The 16,689-nt window shown below is 41.2% G+C and overlaps 1 protein-coding gene across 21 annotated transcripts in view; it reads left to right on the top strand.

Annotated features, from left to right (window-relative positions):
- clasp2 (cytoplasmic linker associated protein 2) overlaps positions 1-16,689 on the top strand; it is a 60,109-nt gene that overhangs the window by 11,420 nt on the left and 32,000 nt on the right. For 19 of the 21 annotated variants that reach the window (XM_040122680.1, XM_040122684.1, XM_040122672.1 and 16 more), the window contains exons 5-7: positions 694-769; positions 1,600-1,697; positions 5,608-5,678. In XM_040122680.1, the coding sequence (XP_039978614.1) occupies positions 694-769; positions 1,600-1,697; positions 5,608-5,678 (245 nt within the window). Of the gene's footprint in view, positions 1-693; positions 770-1,599; positions 1,698-5,607; positions 5,679-9,490; positions 9,761-16,282; positions 16,365-16,689 lie in introns of those variants that run through there. The other 2 variants (XM_040122693.1, XM_040122691.1) reach the window with 2 other exon arrangements.

Below are 16,689 nucleotides of genomic sequence, written 5' to 3'. Positions count from 1 at the left end.
ACAAAGCAAGTCTGGGCTGTTAGAATCACAGTGCTACTTTTAGCATCTTTTTACTAATGGAAAGTGACACTTTTGTGCTAAATGCTAAGCTGCTACCTAATAGTAAAGCTAAAGATGTTTACTGAGCGTACACGAGTGTCCATTAAGCCTGAATAGACTGAGTAAAACGGGACATAGAACTGGTCTGCTTCTAGGTTTTCACTTGTTTACTCTGTTTTTATTGTGTGTGGGTCATGTCTATTACTTTAGCCGACAAAGCTCAATGCAGTACAATTTAAAAGCAAAACCTAAAAAAAACAACAACAAAAAACTCAATCAAATGGAAAACGACAAAACACTAGAAAATCAAGAAGTCATTTTCAACTTATACACAGCACAGCAGATGTTTCTGTAAAAACTCATGAACACTTTACCACTTTTCCTTTTTATTAATTTTCCGATGCTGTGACTTGTCGCATTTATTTGTTTATAAGTTCCATGTAATCAAGGGTTCATAATTGAATTTACACTAGGCCTTCAAAAATTCACAGTCTCCCTTCTGAGAATTCAGGCGTTTCCCCTCTATCATGAAAATGTAATATGAATGCGGGCAGGACATCATTAGTCAGCCCCATCATATGTTTCGTACTTTCTTTATGTTGTCATTAATAATCATCCTTCTCATTATCTTGGCCTCTGGTGTGTCTCTTTCAGCTATGGAGCCCAGGCACTGAGCCTCAGTAAAATAGTTCCCCATCTTTGCTCTCTGACTGGAGATCAGAACCCACAGGTAAGAGGCAGAGCATACAAGATCAAGATCCCTGCATACATGTCTGTACTGCCTTACTGTGGATATGTGTGTGACTGGACTAATTCCATTGTTCCTTCCTTGTACCAGGCTGTAACCAAGCCTATGGTTTAGTTCTCAGCATCCTGAGTGTGCTGGCAGGCATCTTAAGGCAGCTCTGTGATTATTACTGTTATTAGTGAGGATATGGGCTCTGTAGTCCCCCCACTCAGCTTCACTGGAAAATCATGAGCACCAGCACCCAGCCATTAGAACTCACTACAGTACTATCTCTGAGTATGCGTGTGTGTGTGAGGGAGTGAGTTAGAAGGATAGAGAGAGGCTGGTTTAACCTCCTGTGGAGTTGCACCCCAAAGCTGAAATCTGCTTCTATCATCTACCCAATGATTATCTACCCACATACTGTCCCGACCAATCAACATTCGCAACAGGCCCTCCCAGCCTCAGTTGTAGAGAATCCCTTTAAGAGCATCCCACCTCCCAATCACCGCAGTGCCCACAACATAACTAGTAAATCAGATGTCTCCCATTAGCGGGATGAGTACGGGCCCTAAAGGGTTTATTTGTTAATATGTGCTTACGTTTGCAACCTTTAGTCTCTATAATCCAAGGCAGTGGATAAAGAGTGTAATCTTTGAAATCATTTTGAAAATATTATCCATAATCTTACTAATTTTAACACACATCTACATTGACAAGATAAACATTAAATGCCTTTGTGCACATCATGTGAGAGTGTGAGTGCATGCGTATATTTTTTTGTGTGTGTGTGTGTGGAATCTTTTCAATTAGTTAATGTCTGCTGTCTGTAGGTACGTGAGGCCTCCATAACAACATTGGTGGATGTTTATCGTTACGTTGGGGAGAGGGTCAGAGTAGACGTGGGAAAGAGAGGACTGCCTGCTGCAAGGTGAGTTTTTTTGTCTGTGTCCATTAATGATCACCTCTGTCTGTGTCGGCACTGATCGTATTTTTATTTTTTTGTGTGTTTGCGTGTGCGCTCCATCAAGTAGGGATGAGTTGTGTGGAGGATCTGTGGGTCCCGTGTCCTTGGCACTTAGTCTGTCCCAGGCCACACCATGCACCACTCTGCCCTTCACATGCACAGAGGCACTTTCATCCACAGTACAATGCTGACTGACTGTTGGAGGAGGGTGGGAGGGGGCAGATGGGGTACAAAGGCATTGGGTGGAGTAACAGAGTTGGGGAAAAATTGGAGATAGCGTTTGTGTGTGTTCATGTCATCTGAAGAGATCCATTGAGTGTTTTCGTCCTTCTTTGGTCGTCCTGGTTACATTTGCCCAGTTGATGTTTATTGTAAGCAGGCAGTGACTCCCTCTCTCTCCCACCCTTTCCCACTTTCCCCCATGTCTGAGATCCGAGCAGCAGCCAATGTTGTCTGCTCACTGTTCAGTATGAGTCTCGTGTCTGTGAATGCTGGCCGTGGCCATGTCTCATGTGTTGTGCATCTTAAGCCCCTCTGTCGCCAGTGTAAACATGCTATCTGTGTCTGTGGGATTCATATAAACCTGTGGGTGTGGGTGGGTGCGTGTGGGTGTGGGTGTGGGTATGTGTGTGTGTGTGTGGGTGCGGGTGTGGGTGTGTCTGCTTTAGGGTATATATAGAGGTCTGACAGATGCAGTGATTTAGGCCTGAAACCAATGCTTGCTCTTTCTTCTGTGTATTTAGTATGCAGTTAATATGAAATTATTGCACATTTTTGCATGCATTGAGAGCAGCACAAATATGTCATGGCATTTTTATTAGTTTATTTTCTTATCATATTGGAGCACTGGTGTCAAGGCTAAGTGGAGGTTTTGTGTGTTATTATATGGTTGTTGGCTGGACTGCAGGGCTGCAGCCAGGGTCTTGCTGAATAAGTGGTGCAAAAGTTAATATGGAGGAATAATGAGAGGCGGATGACACCTGCCTTTATGCTTCATGTTTGTGGTAGTCTGTGTGTTACTCTGTGAGAAAGAACAAACCTTGTAAAGCTTGAGAGAGAGCAGAAGGCTTAAAAGTGAGTAGTTGACCAGACAGGGACTGCTTTTTATTTTACCCTGAAAAACAAAGGACCCATGTTCAACTGGATGAAATCCTTGAAATGCCTAGAAATAAGCAACTTGTGACACCTGCACTTGAACATTTTGAAATGTAGTGTCTTCTCCCCCGTTAATTAGAAAAAAACTGAAACAGTACCCAACTCTAGTGTATTAAATCAAAATGTTTAATTTATTTATACGAAATGTTGTTTACATTGCTTACTCAAATAACTGGGGGTAGGCCTAGAGACTGTGACTAATCAGTATAAATGCATTTTCATGCATGTCAGGACAATTGAAGCTATTAACCTCTATTTTTTTTTTTTTTCCTGAGCAAATGCAGTACATTAAATAAACTTTTACAAAAGTGAAATACTGTAAATGAGCCAATTCAAAGGTGCAGGATGGATTTTTAAAGATATTTCCCCTATTCAGCAGTTGCAAGTACGTATAAGTATGTACAAGTTATACTGTCTGAAGGCATATGAATGTTACAACCTGGTAATAAAGGTTAAAATATGTAGTTTTCAGAGTGTGTCAGTTGAATGAACAGAATGTTATTACTCAAAATTATGTTAGTGGGTAAGAGGTCTCAGAATGTTTAGAACATAATTGGAAAATAGTTTTATTTTCAGATCACTTCATCTGGTCAGTTTCAAGCATAGCTGTTGCTGTACACTCTGCACCTTGAAACTAATGACCCCTTTCAGACCATCAGTGACACAGGTTAAACCAGCTTTGCCAGGTCAGATGGTCTCAATGGGTCAGCGTGAACCATCTGACCTGGCTGTACCAGCTTGTCCTGTCTTTTATTGGATGCTGGTAGAGACTACACCTGGATTTCTTTGTTTCTGCTACTGCTACAGGTAGCAGTTTTACTTATCAGCCTGATGTGTGGAGAGAATTAAAGCTTAACTTTACAGTAGTATTTATCTAATATACCGAGTGTATGTATTTCTATGGTCTAGTAGTGATGTGTATGGAATTACTGTTGCAGTCTTGAGTCTCTGTTAACGGTAACAACAAGGGATTAACCTGTGACAACAGTCTCCTATCAGCAGGTCAAATGCAGCTTTAATCAAAATTCAGTAGACCTGTCCTACACATACATTTCTTATTTAAAAGGGAAACGAGCTACCTGATACGTGTGAGTCATCTCAGCTGGATTCAAGGTTACCCTTTTTCAACAGTCGATCCGTATCCGACACAGATTGAGAGCTCGGTGTAAGAGGTGCGGCAGTGTGAAGACAGGATCCTTGAATTAAGAAAATGTGAAAAGATGGGAAGGATTAAAAAATAAGGGAAAAGGAGGGAGGGAGGGAATATGGAAAACTGAGGTGAGGAGAGAGGATGGGGGGAGGTTGGGTAGAGCAGCCTTGCTTTCTGTCTGCAAGTAGCTGTACAGCCCCTCCCCCTCTGACGAGTGTGTATGTGTGTGTCTGGGTATTAGAGGGAAGTTATGTAAACTGTAACTGAATCTCTTTGCTGCCTGTCACAGAAACTTACCCACTTGTCTCTCTCTTACACACACATGCACACAAACACCCTGCCTGAGATTTAACTCTTTGTATCACTATCGAGATTTCTCAGTGGGTGTGTGTGCTTACAATACAGTACGTATGTACGACAGTAGGTGGTGCTTTGTCGCATGCCCATAGCATGCTTTGGTCTCTCGCTGTTTGGCTCCCCCTCTCTCTCTCACATCCTCTCTCCTTCCTCCCTTATTCCTCCCTCCCTCTCACAGCCACTGCACCATGTTGGATACAAAGAGCTGAGGGGAGCCGAGGACCAGTGTGTGTCACTAGCATGGGAGCTAATGCAATGTAGCGCAGCAACGCAGCAACCTATTAATCAGCCCACTGGGAAATACTGAAGCAAATGAGTACAGAAGACTAAAGGCTAGTTTATTTCTGAACCAAATAGGTACATTAAAATGCTAATGAAAGGAAGGGAACCACGTGAAAAGGCTGCACGGCTGAGCAGCCCATTGCAACGCTAATCGTTACTTATCAGGAGCAGCTAAGCTGTCTGGTGGTTGTGGACCAGCATCCAGACACCAAAAGACAGACAGGGAGACAGGCAGACAGAGGACGGTGTGTATGACTCTTATTCTTGTGTGCTCACATCCATTGCTAACGTTTTGGCAAGGATTCATTAGGGCATGTTTCTGGATGTGGGTTATTGTGTCTGTGTTGTGTTTTTGTCATACCATTCAATTTTAATCAATGTGCTCCCACACTGCTTAGGATGGTGGAGACTTTTATGTGTGTAAAGCAATTATTTTAGATTGTTTGTCCTTAAATTGTGAGAGATCATTGCATTATTATTATGCATACAGTCCTACCAGTAAATCTCAAAACTGAGCAGATCTGGGTTGTGATTGTGAACAGGATGTCAGGACGACTTTTGTCGTGTTGCTGCTGCAGCTTCATGAGTGTGATTGGCATAATAGACACACCCACCCACCAACAGGCAGACAGACAGGCGGGCAGGCTGTCCACATGTTGCTGCTGATGATACTTTCACTTGGGATTCATAGCACCTTGCCTGTCTCTAGGTCAAAGCTCTGGGCTGTGCGTGCATGTGTGCGTGTGTGCATCCATCTACATATGCATTTTCTTCGTCTTGATGCTGTCAATGAAGACGATTGAGTTTCATTTTCCTAATTCAGTCTCATTTGAACATATCCAATTCTGTCATTGTAGTGGTTTCATTAGCTTTGTTTGGTATGTAGAGTATATGACTAACCTTTCTTCTTCTTCTCACCTCTCTCTGCAGGTTACAGACGATATTCGCTCGTTTTGATGAAGCCCTGAATTCAGGCAACATGGCTCTCAGCCCAAGTCACGGTCAGTGTCTTTTTTTCATTTATTGGGTCAATGTTTTTTTGGTCTCAGAGAGCCACCAAGTTGTGTCATGTTGTCAGGATGACTTTACTGCTGTCAGGTGCCAGGTTGTGTTTGAGAAGAGAGCAAGATTGTGTGCTGCGTGCATGAGTGCGTGCGCATGTCTAAATCTGCATGTGCGCTTGTGGTTGTGTCAGTTTGTTGCCATGAGCTCCTGTAAGAGGACCTAACAGGATTAATGGTTTAATCTGTGTGTGTGATGCTGTGGGTTTTCCGGCAGAGTCAGACCTGAGCTGAAGGCTGCTGCTGAGTGTTTTTCTGTCAAGCATTAGTGAGGACTGTGGATCTTTAGGAGCCTCAGGCTCAGCCTTTGTTGTTTGACCATGGAAAGTTAGAATTGTATTGATGACACTCCTTACAGCACTGTTTCACTTTCTTTTCACTTTTCAGAACATAAAATCCAGGTTCCGTAGCTCTTAAGGGATTTACTGGCACCCATATAAGAAGAGAAGCAACATTTTGCTTTCTTGTATATGGAACTGTGTTTTTAAAACTTCATGAATTAAATGCATGTGTAAAAATTCTGTACCGAGTAATGTTCCACAAAGTGGTGTCTTTTGGTAGTTCACAAGAGAAGGTGTTAAAGGTGCTATATGTAAGTTGTCTCTGCTGCTGAATGTGGTTTCTTGCTGGGAGCGGGTAGTGGTGATGGTTGCTTGCCAAGAGCTGAAGCCATTATTGTATTTACAATACAAGAGGTTAGAATACACCCTTCTGAGCAGTGCTACTTCCTCAGGGCAGCCTGGACGCTACAGTGACTCACTATCCGAAAGTGATGGGCCAGCTGGGCTGGGGCTAGCTTGTTAGCATGCTAACTTCGGTAGAAGAAAAGAAGTGATCGAAATAAAAGCAAAATAAGAGTGATCATTGGTGTTGCTTTCCATCTCATAAGACAGCTCTTGGCAAGTAAAGGAATGAAGTTTGATGCTGCACTCGCAACGTTTCTTCTAGACTGGTAAGTAAACAGCTGTTAATGCTAACGTTGGCTATGTAGCAATTGCAAAACTTATATATAGCTCTTTTAACTTCTATATGTTGCTGTATCCACCAACAACTTCACTGTTTTATAATAACCCGATATGTAGAATCGGCATAGTCGCTGATACTGACCTTAGAAACAGGATGGGGAATCGGTTATGATGTGACTAATCCGTATTCCTCCAGTGTCATAACATACGTTGTTTTCATTATCAGCTACATTCATTCAGTCACCGCTGGCCACCAGCAAAGTTTTCAGCGCCACAGAAATTTGTGGCCGATTGTTACCTTGCATAAAAATTATAGTATCATAGATTTTAAATGTAGGAAAAAGAGAGCACTGGTATTGGATTAGTATTTGCTATCAGCAAATACCCAGATATGAAATACTGGGAGAGAAAAAGTTTGATCAGTGCATCCCTGTTGTTTTTACCCAAATATCTCGCTAGTTGTTCACTGACAGTTTGCAGCAGCAATGCATTGAATTCTGATTAGTTAATTGTCTCTGCTATTGTGAAAAACAAGTGTGTAATTTTTTATCTTTGTCTTAAAGCAGGGACCAAAATAATGGTGTTTTTCTTCCCAAGCTATTTGACTTCTTTGCTGGAAGTTTATCACATTTGTTGTGTAATTTTTGAAAATTGAGAAATAAGATGCACAGAATCTGCTAAAAGCCTAAATACCAGTGGATAGCATGCTTTAAAGAGCAACTAATAGTGCAAGGTGTGTTACAACTGTAGTTTCACTGCGGAAGATAGGTAAAGACTGAACATTTAACAGTTTTATTACATATATAATGTTTGTAAACATCACAAAGCACAGTCAAGTTTGAGTAATAAGATTAGGACAAAATTTCAAAGTATTTCAAAGAGTATGTGTTTATATAATTGCATCCTAACTTTAGTCAAATTAATTTAGCCATGAACAATGTGGCTTTAGGCTGAGTTTGTGCTTCTGCAAGTTCAGTTAGGTCAGTTAGGTCTGTTGTTGGTGTCTAGTAGGGACTGTCATTGGCTGTCTGTACCATTAGGCCGCCCTGTCACTGTGTCTATCTGTCTAATAGCGACAGTTGGTTGGTGCCTGGTTGGCTGTTGCAGCTTGTTTACTTGGGGAGATAGACATAGGGAGAGACATGGAGAAGAGCTCAGAGCGTGTAGTGGATATAGTTGCCGTGATGCTGTCTCTGGTGGCTGGAAAGTGATGTAGGGAGTGTTTAGAGCAAAGTTGTGTTTGCGGGTCCATGATTGTGTAGTTGTTATGATCCAACAATAATGTGGTTTGTGGGTTGTTTTGTTTTGTTTTGTTTTGTTTTGTTTTGTTTTTTTTACTCTGTTGTTGTCTTGACATATGCTATTCCCGGGATGAAAGCAGTGCTTGTTATCATTTACAGACGCGTGGCAATTTAAAGGAAAAAGTGAAAAATGAGTGGAGAAACAGGATGACAATGCCCCCCCTCCATTGGGCACGAGGTGTCACTGAATGGTTTGTTTAGTATGAAAATGATGTGAATCCAAATGAACACCTATGGGAGATTTTGGACTGATGTGTTACACAGCCATCTCCACCACCATCATCACCAAAGGAGAGAATATCTTTTTGAAGAATAGTGTTCTCATCCCTCCAGTAGAGCTCCAGAGAGTTGTAGGATCAATTCCAATCCGCATTGAAGCTGTTCTGGCGGCATGTGGTGGCCCAACGCTTTACTAAGACACTTTATGTTGGTTTGTCCTTTAATTGGTCACCTGTCTGTAGATGGGAAAAATTTTTGGACTATTGGCTTATCACATTTCATTTACAATAGTAGGAGAAAGATAATAGGAGTAAACATTGCGACATTCCGGTGAAAAGTTTGAGAAGAAACTGACTCAGATGGTCAACACAACATTGAGTGGTAGTGTTATTATTGCAGTCTCCCCCAGCTTGCCTGCAAGCGGTTAACAAACCACGTAACAGTCAGATACTTATGGGACACACTGGTTGAATGCTTTGACTATTTCACAACTATTACAACAGCAAAGTTGTACTCTGCCTAACCAGTCAAAATATTTGCATTATTTGTAGCAACTTTTTATATCTACTTTACAAACTCTTCGCAGTCTCACCCTATGTGTTGACCACATATCCAAATGTGAGTAAACATAAAGTGAAAGTGGCTACAGATGCTCACCAGGGTGACCTTTGGCTGAATGCCCTGTTTTTTGGCATTGGCAGCCACCTCAAGTGTACTGAAGCTTCTTTCTCTTGTATTTCTCTGCTGCCGCAGCTTGTCGATAGACCGATCTATTAATTGACTAATTGTTTAAGCACTACTGCAAAGTTTGCATGTACTCTGTTAAATACTTAACTGATTTTACTGTCCGTCATGTACAAAGCTAATTTGAATCTTGCAGTCGAACAAAAATTGATGTTGGAGTCTCTTAGTTTCCCCAACCTGTTCCTGCTTTCTGAATTCATGCTTGGCACTCTATGAGTAACACTGGTTTCTTCTACTTTGGCAGGAAAATCTACCAAAGAGGATAGTAGAAGGTCAGAAAAAGAATATGAGGAACATGTGTGTGACTTAGTTGTTTCCCTCTAAACACAGTAAACCTACCAAAAATTCAACTTCTGAGCAAAGGGCACAAATACACACACACACACACACACACACACACACACACACACACACACACACACACACACACACACACTCACTCTTTACTTGCCCTTGCCCCATATCTCTTTTAGGCCAGCTCTTGGCGTTCGCTCTAAAGGGTTTGTGGCAGCTGTTGCTGAGGGGAAAAGGAGCGAGGGAGGGAGGCAGGGAGGGCAAAGGATTGAGGGAGGAAGGTGACAGAGATCTCCCGCAGTAGCCGAGTCACAGTGCTGTGCCTATCACTGCCTCTCCCTGATTCATCATGACAGAGACTGAACGAACAAGAGAGGGAAAGAGATAAAACAAAAAACAAAGGAGAGAACAGAGGGAGAGGAGCGAATACAGGCAAAGACAACAGGGAGTTTTTATACTGAACACATTGTAACCATGGCAGTTGGGGATGATGGCGGTGGTAAGTGTGTGTGAGTCTGTGTTTAATCTCATCTGGCTATGGATGCTGGCACTCAGACAAAGGCTTGTCAGCATATGGTTTTAGATTGAAATCAGCTTAAACTCCAAGCACTTTCACCCCGAGTGCTCTGGCTCAGATATAGGCTACATCTGAGTGTGTGTGAAAGCTGGGGTGTTCTAAAATGTCTCCATTATGTTGCACTGTATTTGTGTGTGACTGTATAGATAGAAAGTACATGTGCCGGAGTATGTGTGTATCCCAGCAATTTTCTTTTGTCTTTGTAAAAATAATATAAATGTGGAACAGGAAATATTTGAGAGAGATGGTTGTTGTTATCACTTGTAGCCTGAGGCCTGACTTGAGCCCAGGATATCAGTCAAGGGTACATGGTACAGTAGGCACCTTAGCCGCAAAAGCCAACTGGGGCTCAAGCATTTAGTTTGATTTTAGAAAGTGAAGAAAACATTTGGTTCTGATTCTTGCTTTTCAGTGACATTCTTCAACATTTTTCAAAAAGAATAATACTGAGACTTCACTTTGAAGTACCCTCTCATTCTCTGCTTTTTCTCTCACACTTAAACAGTTTCTGTTGCAGTAACATTAAGTCAAGTGTGTATTATTTGTGCTGGCAGACTTCCTGTTTCTAGCGGTCCTTTTTTTTTTAAATAAAATTTCGACTGATTGATGATTTTTTTTTTATTATGAACAAATAATCATTTTTAAGATATGGTTCATTATAGCTCACTCCACTTGTCTTGCTTCCACTCTTTAAGAGTTGGTTTCAGCCCACATGAGACCAAAATATCTACCACAGTGCAGGCAGAAAAGGGTATTTGTTTAGATGGCTGTTAAATTTAGATGAAACATAATCAACTTGGCTGAGACAATTTACTGTCTCTTCTTTCTAGCTGTTTTGAAAACAACTCCTCTAAGAATTTCACATAGTGCTGCTTAATGTCATCGAGTATGGCAGGATATACGGGCTGAAGATATTTTTGTATGTGCCATCTAATAATAGTTACTTTGTTTTTATTTCTTTATTGTTTCAAACATTTGGCCTGTTTCAAAAGGAATTACAAGACTGCCTTATGTCATACGTAAACGCAAAAATCCAACAAAACATTTTTAAGTAACCAAAAAAATGAATAAAAAAGTAACATTATATATATACAGCCATATAAACTCAGGTAATATGATGTAAAGTTATTAATGTTAAAATTTCAAATAATTTTTGCATTGAATAGCACAAGAAAGAAAAGCAATGCTACAACCTTAAAGTTTATCCTGGTATAGGCACCTCCCAGGCATTCTCAAAGTAACTGACTAACTTAAATGCTTTGTATTATGTGAATTGGCAACCCAATCTTGTCCATGTTTTAAAAAACCTCTTGTTTCTCTCTTGTCTCTCAAGTTTTTATCTTACTTACTATAACAATATATTGTATGCTTCCCAGTAAAAATAGGACGATAGAAAAAAAAAATTTTTTTTTTTTTCTTAATTTCATTGAACAAATCTGCTTTTCTTTCAGTTACTGACATATCATCCTGTTTCAACTACCAGATATCTCAACTGGAGATGTAAATATTTATATATGCTTCCAGTTGGCCGATATCTGAACTGTCAAAATGTAACATGAACCAAAATAAATTTGACAACTTCCATCATTAACAGTGATTAATCACATAATTCAAAATGACTACTAATTGATATATTCTTTAGTGTATCTGTGTATGGGTGAATGAAGCGTGTTTGCGTGTGAAAAAGTAAAGCATGTGAGCGCTGCTGGCACCGTGCTCGGCCCTTACTTAATTTTATTTTGTCCTGTCTTAAAATGAGCCTGTGTAAATGCAAAAACACACCATACACACATACCATGGAAGCCCTGAGATATTCGGTGCCTTGCAAATGGAATATCTGTAGCAGCTTTCATTGCTTGCATAGTACCTTAGTGCTGACAGGGACTGACACACACAAATGCACACACTCACTCACTCACTCTCTTTCGTAGACATGCTCATTCTGATTCAGTGCATCTCCGAATCTGCAAAGGAAACCATGACCCCGTTTCCAGGCTAGGCTGGTTGCCATGGCAAAGCTTTCCTCTGAATATTATGGTTTATCCTGACTTGGAATTGGGACTTGTGTGTGTGTGTGTGTGTGTGTGTGTGTGTGTGTGTGTGTGTGTGTGTGTGTGTGTGTGTGTGTGTGTGTGTGTGTGTGTGTGTGTTTGTTTTTTTGTTTTTGTTTTTGTTTGTTTGTTTGTTTTCATTTAAGGAGCTATTTTTCTCTGAGCTTGACTGGAAATGGTCCGTCTCCTATTAGAAACTCCAAGCCTGAACCTCAAGTGTCTCTCTCATTCTTGCTCTCCTTCCCTTTTTTCTCTGTCTGAGAAACAACTGGGTGGCTGGACGTGAAACATCTGCTCATTTGCCCTTATGTTTTCTAATCAAGGGCTGCAAATAAACTATATAATCAGTATTGATAACAAAACTCCGAATACCATTTCTTGGCGCACAGGACACAATTTTCTCTTCTCTAAGATGACTCCCATTTACATTATGCTGTATCTTTTGCACTAATTAGTCATCAGTTATTACACAGTTGAGTGATTGAGATTGTGTGGTTTTAGATAACATTTACCTCTACATTATATTGCTGTTATATGTTTGTCATTGTGTATGTTTTGTTGTTTTGATTATGAAATAGAAGCCTTTGCTGCAGACATAATTTTTCTAACAATAATGCCTATTCTCTGAAGAGATAGTATTAGTAATTTTTTGTTCTAAATGCCTATGAATTGGTTTTTGCAGGAATAGCTGTGGGTTTCATAGTCTAGTTTTCGCCTGACACACATACCTTTTCTAGTTTACTTTGGAGCTGGGGCAGCCAAGAGCTTTTTACCAGCTTTTGTCCCAATTCTCTCAGTGCTTCTAATGTTCTCCTTTCCACCTCATTCTCAAATGCGATGGAAAAGAGGTGCTGTGCAATATCAAAATATTTTCTATGTGTCATCTCTTGCGTGAGACTGCACACTGTCACAAGGTCCTGAGTGCGAATATGTGACATTGCCTGTTCCCCTGCAGCTTACGGCAGATCCACACAAACACAGACTCACTGTGTAGTTAGTTAGTCTTAATTCCTCAGAAGATGCCTGGTTATGCTCTTAGTAGCATGTTAGATTTTCAGTTGTAATACTTAAGTTGATGTCTGCTGAAGTGCTCCAGCTGATAAGATGTCCATGACTGGTTGGGTTGCATCCTATTTTTGAAGAACTTTTACATTGATTTTCAGTACCCTGCAAACTGAAGCTGGTTTTAAGTTAGGATTTTTTTTCTGAGCAGTCACTGTTGCTCTCACACTATTGTCCTTATCCTTTTTGGTCACCAGATTTGTTTTCATTTGGGTTAAGTCAGTTATGCTCTCCCACCAGCCATGAGGGAAGTAAGAAAACACTGCAGCAGGTAATACAGATTTATTGGTGGCTCCTAGCTGTAGCTGGTATACAATGTGGCTTTTTTTGAAGTGGTGGTAGTCTGACTGAACTAAAGCTAAAGTTAAGTCAACAATCAATTTTTAAAACTCAATTGCACATTGGCATTTTCAAAGCATGGTGCCAGCCAGTGCTGCCACCATGTGGTCACAACTGAAAAGGTGTGTGTGTGTGTGTGTGTGTGTGTGTGTGTGTGTGTGTGTGTGTGTGTGTGTGTGTGTGTGTGTGTGTGTGTGTGTGTGTGTGTGTGTGTGTGTGTGTGTGTGTGTGTGTGTGTGTGTGTGTGTTTCACAGATCTGTGATTTAATCACTAAATGAACATCACAAAACTGATCAGATCCTTATGTTTCAGTCCATCTAGCTTCTACCTCCTATCCTGTTCTCTTTAGACACGGACAGAGAAACAGAACAACAATGCATGTGTTTTAATTCCCTTCCTCTGTCTCTTCCTACATTTAGATTTATTTTATCTGGCTGGGAAAAACTCTGGGATTATTCCCACATGGATTAGGGATTGGCACATTGGCGTGTTTAACTTGTCTTTAATTTGACCACTGATTGAATGTGGGGAGCTATCAGAACAGTATATTAAAGCCAGTTCTCTTCTCTCCTCTTTTCATTCCTCATTTTGACTCTTCTGAAATGGAGAAGGGAGGGATTCTCGGCCTGGAGTTTCCATGGCAACGCCGCCTGGTACATGGTAGAGCTGATGTGTGTGTGTGTGTGTGTGTGTGTGTGTGTGTGTGTGTGTGTGTGTGTGTGTGTGTGTGTGTGTGTGTGTGTGTGTGTGTGTGTGTGTGTGTGTGTGTGTGTGTGTGTGTGTGTGTGTGTGTGTGTGCTTATTTGCATGTTGTGCCATATTTTTTGGCAATGTGGTGTCTCCAACTGAGACAATGGTGCTGCCAGAAGATGCTTTCCTCCCCATCAGACCAGAATCCATCCTAATTTAATAAATCAACATGAAGTGAATAAACAGTAAATTCAAATGTTGATTCAACTAAATTGGAGATGTATATGTGTGCAAGTGGGCTTAGTTTTTTTTTTTTTTTTCTGTTTGCTGCTCTATTCATTTGAGAAGCCGGTCTGCACAGGTTGCCTTGGCAACAGAATGTGTGCAGTCTGTCTTCTACAAGGGATCCTCTCCCCCCCACCCCCCTGATGTCGTTGCTCTGCCCTTCACCCTGAGACATTTACTCCCGTGGGGTCTGACTAGACAAAAGCAGGAGATGCTAATCATGCCAACAGTGATGCTAATCAATGCTAAGACCCTTGATGCATGACTGATTATTGATAATGGACCTGTGGGTTTTGATAGAAAGCTTTAAATTTATTAAACTGGTATCTTATACTGTGAATGCATTTAGTTCTATTGGTCTATTAGACTTTGTGCTCAAATTTAACTTTTAACATCACTATATTTCTGTTTTTCTTCTGTATTCATTATACATATGTAAGACCCTCTTTCATAATGTTGTTTATTTTGCAGAGGGCGGTCTTGTAGTCCTTGTAGTTCGACTTTGATGCTGACCTTTGACATTTATTTTGAACCCATGCGCTATTGCTAGCCCATTGAAAACAAAAGTGTCATGCCTGTGATCTGATCATTAAAATATGACTTCACATAAAGGAATCCAGGCAATTTCATAACTGTGTGTGCTTGTCTGTAGTGTGTGTGTGTGTGTGTGTGTGTGTGTGTGTGTGTGTGTGTGTGTGTGTGTGTGTGTGTGTGTGTGTGTGTGTGTGTGTGTGTGTGTGTGTGTGTGTGTGTGTGTGTGTGTATAAAGTATAGAATAGTTACACAATATTTATTTATATCTTTGTGCCTCTGTATTCCATCACATTACATTTGAAATTAACCAATGATTGTTTCGCTTTAAGAATGTTTGGGCGTGTTAACTTCTATATTAGGCGAACAGTCTAGTGGACATTAAAAACCTTTTTATTTATAGCACCCCAGGAAAGTGCAGCCTTCAGTCCAACTGAGCATGCATTTTACTTGCTGTGGACCAGACTGAATGCAAAAATCTCCTAAAACCAGCCAGAATTGAACATGGCTGCAGTGCAGTCCTGGCAGAGGTTTACTAGGCAAGATGCCAAGTGGCTGCTGATGTCTAAAAGTTGAAGACGTAAGTTAGTCAATGTTTGTAAAGGATTTATAGCCCAATTTTAAATTTGAGGACTTTCTTTAGGGTTATAGCCAATTTGTCTGAACATTTTGGTCCCCTAAGTTTGTCCACTGCTCATTTGAGATAGATGCAAATACCCTCAAATTAAAGTTGCAAGATTGGATTTGCTCGTTATGTGTTTATACGTGTGTGTGTGTGTGTGTGTGTGTGTGTGTGTGTGTGTGTGTGTGTGTGTGTGTGTGTGTGTGTTTTGGGGGGGGGGTTCAAGACCTCAGATGGAGGGGTGTGGTCTTTCCCCCCTTCACCCTCCCAATCATCAACCCTCCTTTGATCATTTCTCGATCATCCTTTGTTCTTGTATGTATGTGAAGAGAGTGAGAGTTAATAAATGCATGTGTTTCTTGTGTCACGGGTAAATGTAGCAGCATAAAAAGTGTGTTAAAAGGTTGTTGATAGTTCTGCATGTGATCGAGAAAAAGGGAGAGAGGCTGTAAGAGGCTAGAGAGTGTGTGTTGTCAATGGTAATGAGTTTAGGTTAGCTGGTCTGGCAGGGACACCGAGAAGCCTTGTTAATATTCCTGGCGTGTGTGTGTGTGGCTCTTCTTTTCTCTCCCATCACACACACATTCATAGTCCTGCCTCCGCACTGGCTGCAACACCATGATGTCACCTCTCATCTGATTGGCTGTGAGGCTGCTGAAGGAAGGAGGAGAGATGCTGAGAGAGAGGGGGGGGGTAGAGAGGAGGATAGGTAGAGAGGAGTGAAAGAAAATGCCGGCACTTGTACGGGTGGAGGGATTTTCAGACAGCGATGTGAGGTGTGTGTGTGTGTGTGTGTGTTTGTGTGTGTGGAGATTTAGCCCCAATATGAAGTGTGTGTGAGCTGTGTGTATGTGTCTCGGGGTACGGCTTGGAGAAGAGGGGGGACCCTGATACCACGCCCTCCCAGAAGCATGAGGCGACTTATCTGCCAGCGGATCTGTGATTGTGAGTGCAGGGATGGACCTGGGAGTGTTGGTGTGTGTGTGTCGATGACTTGTGTGTGTGTAAATGTTTCACAACTGACGATGTATATGTCTCCTTCTTTACGTGTCCACTTAACATTTGCTGAGCTTGACACAATTGACTCTGTAATGACTATTAACATGTGGCATGTATGTACACACACACACACATGCATGCATGTCATTGATTTTGCATGTTGAATGTGTTTGTAGGTAAGTTGATGTATGAGTCAAGGTGTAGGGTGGTGGCTTTGGCGCATTTCTCCACGGCTGGTTGTCAGAGCGACCACAGCGCAACTGCCTTCCTG

The sequence above is a fragment of the Xiphias gladius genome, chromosome 24, assembly GCF_016859285.1.
Source record: "Xiphias gladius isolate SHS-SW01 ecotype Sanya breed wild chromosome 24, ASM1685928v1, whole genome shotgun sequence".
Lineage (NCBI taxonomy): Eukaryota > Metazoa > Chordata > Actinopteri > Istiophoriformes > Xiphiidae > Xiphias > Xiphias gladius.
This window is presented reverse-complemented; position numbering and strand designations above follow the sequence as displayed.